Source organism: Oncorhynchus nerka, linkage group LG2 (assembly GCF_034236695.1).
Source record: "Oncorhynchus nerka isolate Pitt River linkage group LG2, Oner_Uvic_2.0, whole genome shotgun sequence".
In the NCBI taxonomy this organism is placed as follows: domain Eukaryota; kingdom Metazoa; phylum Chordata; class Actinopteri; order Salmoniformes; family Salmonidae; genus Oncorhynchus; species Oncorhynchus nerka.
Window position 1 is genome coordinate 28,054,385 of NC_088397.1, and position 16,549 is coordinate 28,070,933.

Genomic DNA, 16,549 nt, shown 5'->3' on the forward strand with positions numbered 1-16,549 from the left:
AATTTCTGCCCAACAAAACGTTTAACATGGCAATGTTGCTCTCACGCACTTTTCATTCTGTTACAATTCACCCCAAGCACTGTTACTAACCCTGACCATGGGGTAAATTGTAACACTTCACTCCTTTAAGACAACACCATGCATTTGCAATTTTATTTACATATTGTAGCGACCAGCACAGACAGCTGTGTGTTATGTGTTAGGCTAGGAGGTGGTTGTGTTGTACTGACCAGTACCCGGTGTTCGCGGGGTCCGACATGTCAATCAACCTGCTATCTGCCAATCACGGGAATGCCTGGAATGTTCTGATGCCGGGCATCCTGGTGGTTGGCGGAGTGGCGTGGAGGGGGGTTGGGCAGGGGGGTGGAGCATTGGAAGTTAAGACCAGGTTCAGCTTTTGTTCTCTCTCTCTCTTACTTCACAAGAGAAGGTCACGATTGGCTTGTGGGTTATCTGTCATCTTTTTGGCGTGTGCTACGGCCTAAACAGTAGCCTGTGTAAAGTTGGTTTAATAAACCGTCAATTCGCAAACTCAAGCCTCTGTCTGGACAATTGTTCATTTATGATCTAGTCAGGTCATTACAATATATAATAACCACACCAATTTGTGTGGACAGCTGTAGGTTGTTTTGTATCACGTTTCGAATACACCACCATAAACAATCTATGAGAAACTGACGAAAAGTGTTAAAACCATCTCCCCTACTCAATACATCCAAAACATGCAGCAAACGAGGGCATTATTGTCACCATAAAAGGTGAATAATGGGCGTTTTTCAGGCGGAGTTTTAAATGTATATGTATGGTGTGCGCCAACTTTCTAAACATTCATACTTTTTACATGCACAGTCTTTAAAAAAATGGCGCATTCCTTTCGAACGGTCATCCAACTCGGAATTCCAACTCGGGAACTCGGGCCTCTTTCTAGAGCTTCGACATTCCGACGTGAAAATCACTGACATCAATGGTTTATTTTTAACGCGGCATCAACGTCGCCATGACATCGCCTACAAGTGTGATTGGAGAGAAGCAGTCCTAGCCCATCTTGTTCATATTGTACAATTCTATATGACGTCACATCCGGTTCATATAATCGTTATCACACGACGTCCGGGAGTGGTCAAAATATCCGCATTTGCGGCTGGTAAGTGGAACTTGCCCTCTACTTTAGCTTTCCCATGGTGTATACCGGATAACAGCAAAGAAAGACACCAAACACATTACGAGGTGAGACGTTTGCTATCTCTATGCACTTTTGTAGAAGTATGTACAAGTGGAAATCGATATCAGAAGCGGATTTATATTTTATTTTGGTCCAACATACCACTGTTTGCGCAACATCTGTCGATTGACATATTCTCATCCAATATTCGGTTGACCACATATAATTTGTATCTATCCAATCGAGAGCTGCTCCTTGAGAGAAAGTGGCAGGTAGAACGTAGCAGAAGTCTCAAATCAATTTATTTGGATCTATTTAGATTTTGGCAGGGGTGCAGTCGGGTAGGCTGTTGGGAGTGTTTATCTGACTGGATAAAAAAAATGCCCCCCCCAAAAGTTTGGCCCCTGGATTTTGGGGCAGAAGTTAGGGCACTTAAAAGGGACATATGTTTAGCTGCTTTGTTTTAAAAATAGCCAAAAGTTATGGGGAAGTTATGGTCTTATAGTTGGGAACAGTGTTTTATTATGATTTTAGTTCCTGTTTTGGAACTGACAATAAGGCCTATTACGTTGTGGGAATGTTTCCTCGGGTCTTGTTTCAATACACTGTTAATTTAATAAAAAAATCATACTTGGATCCTCATTAGCTTTTGCATAAGCAGCAGCTACACTTGACATGATGCCAACATTCAGTTGATGACACTTACAAGAGGTTCTCTCACATTTTCTTATTTTGCTTTCTCCTCTTCTTGTTGTATGCCTGATTTATAAATCCATTGCATGATCTACTGATATCATTCCTTCAGATTATTTTAACTATGGTCCTTGCTATCTGGGGTCCTTGGGACGTCTCTACTCCATAACAATGTTAAATGGGGGGGGTTCAGCAAACAGACAGGCTTCAACAGATGACAAACATAGGTACACGGTAAGGGTTTAAGAATATACACTTTTTTTACGTATCGACTGCATAGCGAATCAGAGGTTAATTTAAAAAAAAACTGCTGTGAAGGTGTGTACTGAAAGTACAGTAGGCTAGGTAGTAGTAGGCTACAACATGCCTGTGTTATCATTGTAACCTACATAATTTTGCCCTTGAAGGCTGCCACACCACTGCTGCCGCCATTAATTAAATTATAGGGGTCAGTCGAATAGGATTTTTCGACAGCCTATGTTTCAGCCAGCTGCCATTTTGAAATTGGCTGTTTTGTCAACCTTTTTAGGTCCATGTGGATCTGTTTTGACATTAGATGTACATACGTATACAAAACCCTGCCTTCTTTCTCTGAACACTTTTCTGCAACTTTTTTAAATGTTTGAATGTTTAGTTTTGTAGGCTAATTTACATGTTTGTGTCCAACTGTAGGAAGTTCTGGTGTTGGTTTCCATTAGTGTAGTAGCAGTGGACAGTGTCCAAATCCAAAGATGGCTACTGGAAAGAGTAAGAACCAGAGCTCTCTGGTGCTGCACAAGGTGATCATGGTGGGAAGTGGAGGTGTTGGGAAGTCAGCCCTTACTCTGCAGTTCATGTATGACGAGGTAAGAGCGATAAGTCTGATCGTTACCAGACTCTGTACATTGCTCCCTTTGTAGCATGTGGTGGACACTGAGGCTAAAGAGAGACTTGGGCAAGCTGCCACTCAAACCTCCAATACTGCTTTTCCATTGAAAAGAGTTTACGATTCTGTAAATAAAATAATTCCTTCCCACCTCCTAGTTTGTGGAGGATTACGAGCCCACCAAGGCAGACAGCTACAGGAAGAAGGTGGTGCTGGATGGAGAGGAGGTCCAGATCGACATCCTGGACACAGCTGGACAGGAGGACTATGCTGCCATCAGAGACAACTACTTCAGGAGCGGAGAGGGCTTCCTGCTAGTCTTCTCCATCACCGAACACGAGTCGTTCACTGCCACCTCAGAGTTCAGGTACGTCTACGCTGATAGGTACGCCCACCAAAACTCACGGACCAGGCAAGGAGGGCATTAATCAGAGAGGCAACAAAGAGACCAAAGATAACCCTGAAGGAGCTGCAAAGCTCCACAGCGGAGATTGGAGTATCTGTCCATAGGACCACTTTAAGCTGTACATTCCACAGAGCTGGGCTTTACAGAAGAGTGGACAGAAAAAAAGCCATTGCTTAAAGAAAAAAATAAGCAAACACCATTTGGTGTTTGCCGAAAGGCATGTGGGAGACTCCCCAAACATATGGAAGAAGGTACTCTGGTCAGATGAGACTACAATTGAGATTTTTGGCCATAAAGGAAAATGTTAAGTCTGGCGCAAACCTAACACCTCTAATCACCCCGAGAACACCAGCCCCACAGTGACGCATGGTGGTGGCAGCATCATGCTCTGGGGATGTTTTTCATCTGCAGGGACTGGGAAACTGGTCAGAATTGAAGGAATGATGTATGGTGCTAAATACAGGGGAATTCTTGAGGGAAACCTGTTTCAGACTTCCAGAGATTTGAGACTGGGATGGAGGTTCACCTTGCAGCAGGACAATGACCCTAAGCATACTGCTAAAGCAACACTTGCGTGGTTTAAGGGGAGACATTTAAATGTCTTGGAATAGCGTAGTCAAGGCCCAGACCTCAATCCAATTGAGAACCTGTGGTATGACTTAAAGATTGCTGTACACCAGCGGAACCCATCCAACTTGAAGCAGCTGGAGCAGTTTTGCCTTGAAGAATGGGCAAAAATCCCAGTGGCTAGATGTATCAAGCTTATAGAGACATACCCCAAGAGACTTGCAGCTGTAATTGCTGCAAAAGGTGGCTCTGCAAAGTATTGACTTTGGGTGGGGGTGGGGGGGGACTAGTTATGCACACTGAAGTTGTCAGTTTTTTCCTCATCTTTGTTTCACAATAAAAAACATATTTTGCATCTTCAAAGTGGTAGGCATGTTGTGTAAATCAAATGATACAAACACCCCAAAAAGCCATTTTAATTCCAGGTTGTAAGGCAACAAAATAGGAAAAATGCTAAGGGGGAATACTTTCGCAAGCCACTGTACATGTAATTAGTTAGAACATTAAGTGCTTTATATATGTTAGCATTGAGTCTCTGCTTTCACCCGCATAATGAAAAATGTACAAAAAAATGAATCTCCCTCCGGTTTTAAATGCGACCACGTTTGGCAAAAACAGTTGAATATCTGCTCCTAATTAAGATTCAAAGATGTTTGCAGAAAGAATGTGGTGTCAGCTATGACGTGGCATCTTGCGTTGGGGGAAAAAAATCTCTTTTGGTAATAGAACTACAGTAAGTGAAGTGGATTTACACCCGGTAATGGAATGACATCATGGGTCCTTGATCTGTACCACACAGAAATGCATAATTATGGATATGTCATTCTCCTTGTTTTACAAGTTTGGACAGTACAGTAGGGTGCAACTTAATACAGTAAGGTAGAGTTCAGTTGCAGTAAAGTACAATATGCTCTACTGCACTGTACTTTTCTTTACTGTTAAATGTATTTAACTTTTTATTTAACTAAAGCTAATGTGACCCATGTTATTGCACTGCTACTGTACGCTCTACTCACTGTACTGTGCTATCCAAACTTGTGAAACATACGTCTGTGATGGGTTCAGATTTGGTCCGTCTGTGGACGGGAACGTACAGTACCTTCAGGAAGTATTCATACCCCCTGATGAACTGGGTCTTCATCAGGACTAATGTGTTGTGTCTTCCTAGGGAGCAGATTATGCGGGTGAAAGCAGAGAACGATACCATCCCTCTGTTGGTGGTGGGGAACAAGTCGGATCTGGAGGACCGCAGGCAGGTGTCGTTGGACGAGGTCCGGGCCAAGGCAGAGGAGTGGGGGGTGCAGTACGTGGAGACCTCAGCCAAGACGCGAGCCAACGTCGACAAAGTATGTAACCAAACTTAAACGTACTGTCCACTTTGCTACAGTAGGACTAGGAACAATATACCTTTGTGTAATTTCTTACTTAGGATTTATACTTTTTAAATGGGGGGGATTATGTTATCAAAATATGTTTCCGGGAAAAAGAGGTCAGAAACCGCAAGCATGAATAGAAACAACCTTTTACAGTAAATCAACTTCCATTGTCAATGTAACTATAGTGTTGAACTAACAGCTGTCCATCCTTTTCAGGTGTTCTTTGATCTTATGAGGGAGGTGCGAAAAAAGAAAATGTCAGAGAGCAAGGATAAGGGTGGAAAAGAAGGCAAGATCAAGAAGGCTTTCAAATGTTGTCTGCTTTGATCTAGACCCGACCTTTCAGTCAGACACACAGAGCCAAACCAGACTAGAGCCTCCGCGGCACAGTGGCATTAGACAGGGACATGTTCATTAGGACATACTGTAGCAAAATGTTTCAAAACCTTTCTTATTGGACAATATATTACGTCTCCCTTTGGAACATTTTCTTCAGTTTCTTGCCTACTGAACACAAACCAGATCTACAGATCCTTCCCACTGAACTGAGCCTTCTGCCATTTTAACACACATCAAATCCATACACAGTACCTCTCACATTGTGGCAGTCAGAGGGGTGGCCTAACCTATGTTAGTTATGCAAACCATCCTTTGTGCCACTGTTGGGGACCGGTCCAGAGGGGACTGTTTAGATGAAGTGCCTCAACATTGATCGTGAATATATAGGTTATGATCACAGACAATCACTCACTCGCACACTACTTAAATATGGCCTTGGTTTGATGCTCACTTGTAGGAGTAGGTAGCCTCATCACCAAGAGAAATTGGCTATGCTGTTTGATGTCTTACTGTTTGCACTGCAATCAATTTTATATTCCTACTTCCACTTTTTAAAATGTATTTATGGTCCACCGCATGAAAATCAGTCAGATAATTAAGTCACCTTATTCATAATCCAACATATTGTCCACATGTACAATCCAACATGTACTATATCCACATCGTGTATATAATACCAGTCAAAAGTTTGGACACACTTACTCATTCAAGGTTTTTATTTTATTTTACTATTTTCTACATTGCAGAATAATAGTGAAGACATCAAAACTATGAAATGACACACGTGGAATCATCAAGTGCTGAGAACTTGTTGGCTGCTTTTCCTTCATTCTGCGGTCCAACTTTTCCCAAACCATCTCAACTGGGTTGAGGTCGGGGGATTGTGGAGGCCAGGTCATCTGATGCAGCACTCCCATCACGCTCCTTCTTGGTCAAATATCACTTACACAGCCTGGAGGTGTGTTTTGGGTCATTGTCCCGTTGAAAAACAAATGATAGTCCCACTAAGCGGAAACCAGATGGGATGGCGTATCGCTGCAGAATGCTGTAGTAGCCATGCTGGTTAAGTGTGTCTTGAATTCTAAATAAATCACAGTGTCACCATCACACCACCTCCTCCATGCTTCACAGTGGGAACCACATATGTGGAGATCATCCGTTCACCTAATCTGCATCTCACAAAGACACGGCGGTTGGAACCAAACATCTCAAATTTGGACTCATCAGACCAAAGGACTAATGTCCATTGCTCATGTTTCTTGGCCTAAGCAGGTCGCTTATTATTATTGGTGTCCTTTAGTAGTGGTTTCTTTGCAGCAATTCGACTATGAAGGCCTGATTCATGCAGTCTCCCTGAACAGTTGATGTTGAGATGTGTCTGTTACTTGAACTCTGAAGCATTTATTTGGGCTGCAATCTGAGTCTGGTAACTCTAATGAACTTATCCTCTGCAGCAGAGGTAACTGCTTCCTTTCCTGTGGCGGTCCACATGAGAGCCAGTTTCATCATAGCGCTTGGTCTTTTCAACTGCTCTTGAATACATTTTCCGTATTGACTGACCTTCATGTCTTAAAGTAATGATGGACTGTTGTTTCTCTTTCCTTATTTGAGCTGTTCTTGCCATAAGGTCTTTTAGCCCTAGTTGGTATATTCTGCACATCACCCCTACCTTGTCACAACACATCTGATTGGCTCCAAAAAATTGAGGAAAGAAATTCCACAAATTAACTTTTAACAAGGCACACCTGTTAATTGAAATGCATTCCAGGTGATTACCTCATGCAGCTGGTTGAGAGAATGCAGAGTGTGCAAATCTGTCATCAAGGCATGGGGTGGCCACTTTGAAGAATCTCATGAAATATTTTTGATTTAAAAAAAAAACTTTTGGTTACTACATGATTCCATATATGTTATTTCATAGTTTGTCTTCACTATTATTCTACAATGTAGTAAAAATAAAGAAAAGCCATAAAATGAGTAGGTGTGTCCAAACTTTTGACTTTTGTCGACTGCACTTTTTCTCCACAAAAATGTCAATGTTTCGGTGTTGCCTTTCTAATTCTACACTTGAAACTGAAGCATTAAACTAAATTACTGTTTGTGTGCACACTTATTATGGGTTATATACAAACAGTTTTTGTGTTACCAAATAAAGTTCTCTTTTGTAATGAATTTGTAGTGTGGCTCAGTTTTTAAAAGAAGCCCCTGTACATCCTAAATTGAAATGCAATTGACCCCAACCCTGCTGTCCAACTTCTGGGTCTGTCACCTCCTGAGTATCAGTCGCCAGTTATTTAAGGTCAAAGGTGCTGTTCAAAATGTGGATGAAGAGTGCAGTAAAGAATTGCATCCTTGTCGGATGTGCTGGACTTTTTGTTGCTGGTGTGGTTTGACTAGTGCCTTTGATGTGTTTGAGGGCAGCAGAGCACCAAAAGGTTTTATGTTTTGAGTGTCATAAAACACCATTCCGGTGCTGTACAACTTGACTTTGAATGACTGGACGACAGAGGCCTTATGTGGCCTTCAGTCTGTTAACACTCTGTTGCAAAGCGGCAGGACTGGGACATATTCATTAGTGCACATTGTAGCAAACCATTTTTGCGGCATAAATCTAAACCAAACTAAAGTGTACCTTATTGGACAAGTCCAGGTAGTTCCTCCCTGTTTTAGCCTGCCTTCTTCTGTTTGGTGCTTAATGAATACGATCCAGGTCAGCCTTAGATCCAGTAGCACGCAGATGGCATGTCCCATTGACGGCTGGCTAACCTCTTCCCAGACCCCAAGTACATCCTATCTCACTTACACTCTACAACACCTATGGCCTGAGAAACCTCAACTAGTTCTGAAGACCCTTCTAGCTTGGCAAGAGAGCCCTCTACTGGCTCAAGTCATTCAGTCACTAAACACAAAATAAGAGACGAGCCACAGCTTCGTCAGACCTATAGCCTCTCTGTAGATGTCAGGATTTTGCAATATCATGTCCTCCTGCGGTCAGAGAGGAATATAATACAACATCTTTGCTGTAGCCTAGTTGAGTCATTTGCCTCGATCATCAGCCACAGCAGTCTGAAATTGAACACTAGGTGGAGGCAGAGAGTCTTGATAGAAAGGTAAGAATTATTTTTGTTTCCTTCTGCTGAACATGGACAACTAGGCCTGTCTCTCACCAGATGACTGCCCTATCCTGACCTGGTTATTAGTGTTACTGTAAACATACTGTCATAGAAAAGTGTGTATACAGTAGAAATAGAATGGCCAGAATTCTGATTTCAATGGATGTTGATTCTATGGTGTTGAATCTAGAATGGTGAATGTGTAAAGGCAAATGAGTGTTGTTGTTGCTGTGTACATATTCACAGTCAAGGCATAGAAAGAAAGGACCATGTCAACCAAAAAATACAACAGAAATTTGACTTTACTTACAGAACATTGGCACCTTACTGACATGATATTGCTCCTATTTACAACAAAAACACAGAGCAGGTCGCAGACCAGGCAGAGCCCAGACTGATATTTACCTGCATTTACAAGTACAGTAGTATGAAAAATATTTCCCCTCAAAAGTCAAATTATACATCCCCGTACATTTTCGAACAACTAAAAGCTTGAGATCGATACATTCAATATCTGTACAGCTTCACAACAAACATTACATTTGTACATCCTCCTGATTTTCATCTTTAAATATATTTCACTAGTTCACAGATTTAAGCTTATATTTACATCACAGTTGTGCAGAATGTTGTACTATTACTAAGTGATGATAAGATCGAAAAACATCGTGCAAAAACAAAAAAAAACATACCACCCAGATCTCCCTTGAAAAAGAGGCGTTTGACCTTAACGGGGACAACCTTGTAAAATAAACATTCCAGTGCCTCAGTCTATTTCATGGTGAAGTGTTAGACACCGTCTGAGTCTCAAATGGCTCCCTATTCAGTGCACTACTTTTGGCTAGAGCCCGGTCAAAAGTGGTGCACTTGTATAGGGAATAGGGTGCCATTTGGGACGCAGAGGGTGAGTGATCTGATTGGGCCGAAGTTCCCCGTCGCACAACAGCTTTTTGTAAACACGCCGACTTTCAGTAGATACACGTCCTTTCCAAACCACAAAACCAACTCACGGACCACTGTAAACATGGTCAGCAATAGTACCGCATAAATAAACCCACTGCAGAAGTATCAGCAAGATGAAGTTTGACCAAGACAGCTTTTTGATTTCAAAAGCACAATCGCATCTATCGATTCAACCGGAAATAAAGGGAATAAAATCACTTTGTGGGTTTCAATTGTCATAAAAAAAGAACAGTATTAATGGTGATTAGTCTATTAGTCAGTGTACAGAGCTTCATGTTGCCGGTCCCATTCTTTCCACTGTCACTGGACTTAAGGAGAGAACTTTTACACAGCATACATCTATTGCAATGCTTTCCCATAACAATCCTTTCTAATTCCAGCAGGACTTTACACAAGTGGAAAAGTTTGGGACTTTGCTTCTCTTATAAAAATAACTTGGTCTCACGTTAATTTCATTTCATTAAACCTTATAAATTAACATAGTCAATGTATACTAGTTACATTACACAAATCTAGATGACACCATATAGCTTAAATGTCTATATCCAACCAATATTAAGAAAATGCTAAATACAATTCCAACATTTTTTGGGGGGGTCTAATCATACAAGGCAGCAAATATGCTACAATTTCAGCTGAAAAATGCTGACCATCCCCAAGAAGCAAAAGGGGTCTCTTATAAAAAAATATCAGAAGCAAATCTATAGCTTGAGCCTTATAGCTTTTCAACACAATTTGAAAACTTTTTGTTTTACTCACAAGTCTAAAAACCTATTGGTCCTGAAAGCTCAGTCATTTTATGTAATGTATGTACCATCTGAATGTAATGTCCTCCAACTGCCTAAAATCCTGATGTACAGTACCATGGTACCAAATACCCCGATGCTCTTAATCAGAGAGCTCTGAATACCTCATATTCAATTTCAAAATCTGATGCAATGACACCTATGGACTGTACCAACCCAATCCTGCATGGCAAGGTCATTCTATGTTACTAGCAATAACAAAACCTGCATTAAAATACTGCCCGTTTTGGGCTAGTGGTATAGCATCTTCGAGAGACCGATGCACCGTCACATGTTGAGCCATCTGAATCAAAGTTGAATAGCTGCCTCAAAAATAACAACAACAACAACAACAACACCAACACCACCACATAGTGCCGAGCTCAATGGCAGGTAATCAGCTAATGAGATTATGGTAAAGGAGGAGGGAGGCCTCTCCTAACCAGTGGAGGCTGCTGAGTGGAGGACGGCTCATAACAATGGCTGGAATAGAGTCAATGGGATGGTATCAAACACGTGGTTTTCCATGTGGCCGATGCCATGCCAACGACTGCACTCCAGCCATGATTATGAGCCGCCCTCCCCTCTGCAGCCTCCACCGCTCCTAACCTTCCCCCGCCTTTGACCTTGGTTTGGGAAACACCTTCCCTGGAGATGATTCCAATCTGTAGACACACATAAAAGCCCAAAAGTATCCATCCGACAACCTACAGTCTCAATACGAGAAATGAGATGATAAGATGAGTAGTGCCACAGGGTAGAAGTCAGAGCGCTTTACCAGGACCTTACATAGAGGGTCAACCCACTTTCGGAACGGATCTTCAGTTGACGATGAATAGTTTTTCGAGTTCAAAAACTCTTTAAGTCTACGGAGTAATCAAAGATAGAAAGACTAGTCTGAAGAAACCACGGATATGACACTTGGGGATGATGCACTGATGGGTTGAAAACAAACGTCAGTCCACTTTCCATTGAGTTGTCGTGTTCATTATGAAGGTTTGTCTGAAAGTAATGGCAATGCAGCAATATAATCCAACCCAGCTACTGTTCTGTTTCTCACTTCGCTCTTGATCCTGGACACTTGCTAATATCCCAAATTACAGTTGATCATCGTAACTTTGTTTATTTTTTTCTTCTTCCGTTAATTCTCCAAAGTATGGCGTTTTGTCATCATAAAGTGCAACAGTGCTTTGTTTCCCCTCCCAGGCAGTTCGAGTGGTTGTCGGTAGTCGTCTCCGTGCTTGTGACTGTAGTCTCTCTTGCCAGACTCAAGATGGCGGATGTGGGAAGAAACTATTGTGACTGAGGGAGTCAGACAGACAGGCTCTAGACAGACAGACAGGCTCTAGACAGACAGATAGACAGGCTGTGGAAGAAGAGGGTGGTGCTTAGGCCCATGCAGCCCTGTGTCAGTCAGTCAGTCCCAGGAGGGATAAAGCTGATTCTCTCTGTCTCTACCTCTGGCTCTGTGGGTGTCAAGGGCTTTGTAGGCGTCAAAGACTCTACAGGTGTCAGGGGCTTTGAGGGCGTCAGAGACTCTACAGGTGTCAGGGGCTTTGTGGGCGTCAGAGACTCTACAGGTGTCAGGGGCTTTATGGGCGTCAGAGACTCTACGGGTGTCAGTGCCTTTGCAGGCTTCAGATACTCTACGGGTATCAGGGGCTTTGTGGGCGTCAGAGACTCTACGGGTGTCAGGGGCTTTGTGGGCGTCAGAGACTCTACGAGTATCAGGGGCTTTGTGGGTGTCAGAGACTCTACGAGTATCAGGGGCTTTGTGGGTGTCAGAGACTCTACAGGTGTTAGGGGCTTTGTGGGCTTCAGAGACTCTACGGGTGGCAGGGGCTTTGCGGGCGTCAGAGACTCTACGGGTATCAGGGGCTTTGCGGGCGTCAGAGACTCTACGGGTGTCAGGGGCTTTGCGGGCGTCAGAGACTCTACGGGTATCAGGGGCTTTGCGGGCGTCAGAGATTCTACGGGTGTCAGGGGCTTTGTAGGCTTCAGAGACTCTATGGGTATCAGGGGCTTTGTGGGCGTCAGAGATTCTACGGGTGTCAGGGGCTTTGTAGGCTTCAGAGACTCTATGGGTATCAGGGGCTTTGTGGGCGCCAGAGACTCTACGGGTGTCAGGGGCTTTGTGGGCGTCAGAGACTCTACGGGTATCAGGGGCGTTGTGGGTGTCAGAGACTCTACGGGTGTCAGGGGCTTTGTGGGCGTCAGAGACTCTACGGGTATCAGGGGCATTGTGGGTGTCAGAGACTCTACGGGTGTCAGGGGCTTTGTGGGCGTCAGAGACTCTACAGGTGTCAGGGGCTTTGTGGGCGTCAGAGACTCTACGGGTATCAGGGGCTTTGTAGGCATCAGAGACTCTACGGGTGTCATCAGGGGCTTTGTGGGTGTCAGGGGCTTTGTGGGTGTCAGGGGCTTTGTAGGCGTCAGAGACTCTACAGGTGTCAGGGGCTTTGTGGGCGTCAGAGACTCTACGGGTATCAGGGGCTTTGTAGGCATCAGAGACTCTACGGGTGTCATCAGGGGCTTTGTAGGCGTCAGAGACTCTTCGGGTATCAGGGGCTTTGTAGGCGTCAGAGACTCTACGGGAATCAGGGGCTTTGTAGGCGTCAGAGACTCTATGGGTATCAGGGGCTTTGTAGGCGTCAGAGACTCTTCGGGTATCAGGGACTTTGTAGGCGTCAGAGACTCTATGGGTATCAGGGTCTTTGTAGGCGTCAGAGACTCTACGGGTGTCATCAGGGGCTTTGTGGGTGTCAGGGGCTTTGTAGGCGTCAGAGACTCTACGGGTATCAGGGGCTTTGTGGGCGTCAGAGACTCTACAGGTATCAGGGGCTTTGTGGGCGTCAGAGACTCTTCGGGTATCAGGGACTTTGTGGGCGTCAGAGACTCTACGGGTATCAGGGGCTTTGTAGGCGTCAGAGACTCTACGGGTGTCAGGGACTTTGTGGGCGTCAGAGACTCTTCGGGTATCAGGGACTTTGTAGGCGTCAGAGACTCTACAGGTGTCAGGGGCTCTGTGGCTGTTAGGGGTTTGACCTGCTCCTCCTCGTACACCTTGAGGATCGCCTCACAGACAAACCTGTACTGGCTCTGGAAGCAAACAGAGCAAAGAGACCGAGGTTAAATGGGAGTGAACAGTACTGACGACAGCAAGGTCATAGAGTAACTAGATTCAGCCTAGCAGCAGAAACATAGCTTAGGCCAACACATTCCTCTGTTGATTGACGCGCTAGAATTACACACAAATCCGAATTTGTTAGTACTCTTTTGGCTTCGGATGTGATTTAGGCACTGACATGGACTTAGAACATCAATTTCCGTTGTTTGTCTATGAGTAATTGTAATGCTGCAAGTTTAAAACGGAAGATTTTTTCCCAATTTGGGCCTCCTTAGAATCGTTTATTAACCATTATTTTACCAGGTATATTGGCAGAAAATACATATTTTGTACACCAAGGACCCGGGGAAGAGTTGCTGTGTAGAGAAGAATGGGTCGATTTGAAAGCTATAAAATAACAAATTAGCAGCTCGCGACATGCTAATTTCTTTTTAAGTAGCTCTTATGCTCGAAAAGGTTGGAGACCCCTGGTCTAAGTCAACCCCGTCTGTTTTGCCCCATAGTTGCGCACGTGTCGGCTTTGTTGCTAAACAACCAACCCGTATTGAGGATAGAGCCTTTGCTCTTCTCTTAGTCTCATTTCTATGCATCACAGATCAGATTACCGGAGTCTGGATCATCATGGCCCTCTGGTCTCTCATTGTCCTCACGATATCCAACGGATACACGGGCTGATTGCACTCAATCAAACACATGGCTGTTTCCATGGTGATGAGCACCCCCGTCCGACCAATCCCAGCGCTGCAGAGACACAGAGGACGAGGTGAGTGAGATGAGGCTGAAGATGGCAGCAACGACAGAAGAGGATTCAAATCCGCGTTCCCGCCACTTACACTGCAATCAATCACTGTTGCTACAACAACGTGCAAAGTGTCTTAACGTCTGATTCGAAGAAAAAGGGAACGTTTTTCTTTAAGCCAAGTTGTGAGGCAGATGTACAAAGGCTTATATTTTTCAAAGATGTTGTGTAAAATTCCTTAGACCTACTTCAAAGCTGTACCAACAGCGAGATGGCTTACAGATGTTAGTGGAGGGGATAAGAGCTTACTCGTTAGTGTATGCAGTATTTGTGTAAGAACTAGAACCTTACCTGCAGTGTACTATCACCGGCTCCTCCTTGCCCTCCCTCTTTCTGCGGACCAGACTGACAAAGTCCAGGAAGTCAGTGTAGTCGTCTGGTACACCGTGGTCAGGCCAGGCCATGTACTGGATCTGAGTCAGCGACCTGCTCTCCTCACTCTGAATAAAATCCATCAAATGTATTTGGATGTTTTTATACTTTTCTTTCATACAGTTTTCGCTAAGTGCAAGAAGTAATCTCGGTTAACCCAGAAATAAAATCTCAAGTCATTTTGGTCAGATGCTCGATGTTTACGTAGTCTGTCCACGAGAGACGATACAAGAAATGGTCCTTACCTCCAGGTGTGTGAGAGTTATCTCTCTGACCAGGAATGCTGATTGCTCTTCTTCTGTCACACAGGACACCTGGAAGTCCCCATGGGTAGCAATGGCACCAGGGTTGGGCCAATACTGATGACACTTCACCTTGGAACGAAAACAAAAGGATCACTGGGGATAAGAGGAGGAATATTTTGTCTATTTTCTTTGTGGGGATTGGAAACGTCTTTAATTTTCACCACAAGAAATTCCAAAACAAGACCAAAAGTATTGGGAAGGGGCTGAAATGGAGAGAGCGAGCCCTGGTTGGGGATGTGACATACCCGTCCTCTCTCCACCTGCGTGGTGAGCATGACCACCATGTTGGAGCCCTGTTCCCAAGTCATCCTCCAGAAGTCAGAGCAGGTGGCGGGCAGCGGGCCCTGGCACGCGATGTAGCGGTTTACAGCACTGGCCGCTGCAATCACCATCTATGGGTCAGGAGAATGGCATGGGTTGGCAAATATACACATACGTACAGCTGCATATTGGCAAATTCATATATGTAAGCATAATCCATGTTTCAGTCTATGTACACACACTTTAAGACGTGTTGAGTATCTATTGAGAAAAGTCTCATCTCTTTCCGGGGGGTGTTTTTGTCTCTGTGATATTCATTACCTAGTCGAAGGAAGGTGTCCGTTCTTGGTAATAAAATCAAAGATTGTGGCGTATGCATCAAAGAGTGTTGAGTATCAAGAAAAGAAGAAGGGAGAAGGCCCTCACATTGATGTAATTTGCATTGATATAGTCCCCGTCCTTGCCCCTCAGAATAACCCTGGTGGCGTCATCTGTGAGACGGCAGATACAGGAAGAGAGAGAGGAGGAGAGAAGAAAGCGGTGGCAGTTGAGACAGAGGGCATTTACTTACGTCACTGTATGAGGAAGTACAGCATATGTGACAGAAGAGGTCAGTTCTGATGGTTCAGTATACTCACACGGTGAAATGTCTCGATATCGATTTTTGGAAATGTTCTGAGGTAATTTGGCACATGACATTGTCAACCCAGGCCTTTTCCGGTAGAGTTGCTGAGAAACATCACAACAACAAAAAAACAATGGTTAACATTTGTCCCAAGTTAACTGAAGTTCAGACCGGGCCGTGACATGAGCTTGGTTTCTAGGTTACACCTAAACCACAATTCTCACTGATAACCTATCAGTGGAACACAAACAGGAAACATTTGAGGCAGTGTGGAGCAATAACAGGAAGCAATAGACATTCAATATTTCCTTTCATCTCTCTATTTCACTCTCGCCCGTCTCTCTTTCTGGTAAATGACTTACATGCTATGTGATCGGTCTTAGCCATGTGCAATGTGAAATACATTCTAGAACGGGTGGAAGCGTTGAATAACCAACTGCATTTGTTAACATCAAAGTGGACTGGGAGCAGTTCAGAGACACAGGGGCAACAGAGGCAATGCTAGTTACTTGGCCCATGTGAACAACAAGCATATAGTTATTGCAGATACAATGTAGTTATTGCACACGAGCACTTCACAGAGTAGGTGTTCCCCAATGGAATTATGCAAATACTTATACAAATCTTTGATCAAACCGTGCCTGTATGGACCCAGTACTCGCAGGTTGGAATTGAATTGTAATATCATTTGGTGGCGTCTTATATTGGTCCTATTTCATGTGTTTTCTTGCATATCCCAACTCCCTCTGAGACACCTCTCGGAGAGTGAGGTCACGACCAGGGTCAGCCAT

At 44.0% G+C, this 16,549-nt stretch overlaps 2 protein-coding genes across 4 annotated transcripts in view; one reads left to right on the top strand and one right to left on the bottom strand.

The window, feature by feature from the left end:
• Positions 1 to 1,102: 1,102 nt before the first annotated feature.
• On the top strand, positions 1,103 to 7,580 carry LOC115133631 (ras-related protein ralB-B). Of its 2 annotated transcripts, XM_029667074.2 has the most exons (6): positions 1,103 to 1,227; positions 2,528 to 2,700; positions 2,879 to 3,087; positions 4,862 to 5,039; positions 5,286 to 5,358; positions 6,155 to 7,580. In XM_029667074.2, the coding sequence occupies exons 2-6, from the start codon at positions 2,587 to 2,589 to the stop codon at positions 6,157 to 6,159; spliced, it is 579 nt and encodes a 192-aa protein (XP_029522934.1). In that variant the 5' UTR covers positions 1,103 to 1,227; positions 2,528 to 2,586; the 3' UTR covers positions 6,160 to 7,580. The 2 variants fall into 2 exon arrangements, with proteins under 2 accessions (XP_029522934.1, XP_029522928.1); XM_029667068.2 differs by having other exon boundaries at positions 1,105 to 1,227; positions 5,286 to 7,580.
• Positions 7,581 to 8,805: 1,225 nt separating this feature from the next.
• The window catches only part of LOC115133642 (tyrosine-protein phosphatase non-receptor type 4-like), a 36,810-nt gene continuing 29,066 nt past the window's right edge, over positions 8,806 to 16,549 (bottom strand). For both annotated transcript variants that reach the window (XM_029667097.2, XM_029667088.2), the window contains exons 20-26: positions 15,772 to 15,862; positions 15,560 to 15,624; positions 15,118 to 15,264; positions 14,813 to 14,941; positions 14,487 to 14,635; positions 14,002 to 14,137; positions 8,806 to 13,368 (exon numbers count right to left, since the gene is read on the bottom strand). In XM_029667097.2, coding sequence (XP_029522957.2) covers positions 11,683 to 13,368; positions 14,002 to 14,137; positions 14,487 to 14,635; positions 14,813 to 14,941; positions 15,118 to 15,264; positions 15,560 to 15,624; positions 15,772 to 15,862 — 2,403 coding nt within the window. In that variant the 3' untranslated portion in view covers positions 8,806 to 11,682. The remainder of the gene's footprint in view (positions 13,369 to 14,001; positions 14,138 to 14,486; positions 14,636 to 14,812; positions 14,942 to 15,117; positions 15,265 to 15,559; positions 15,625 to 15,771; positions 15,863 to 16,549) is intronic.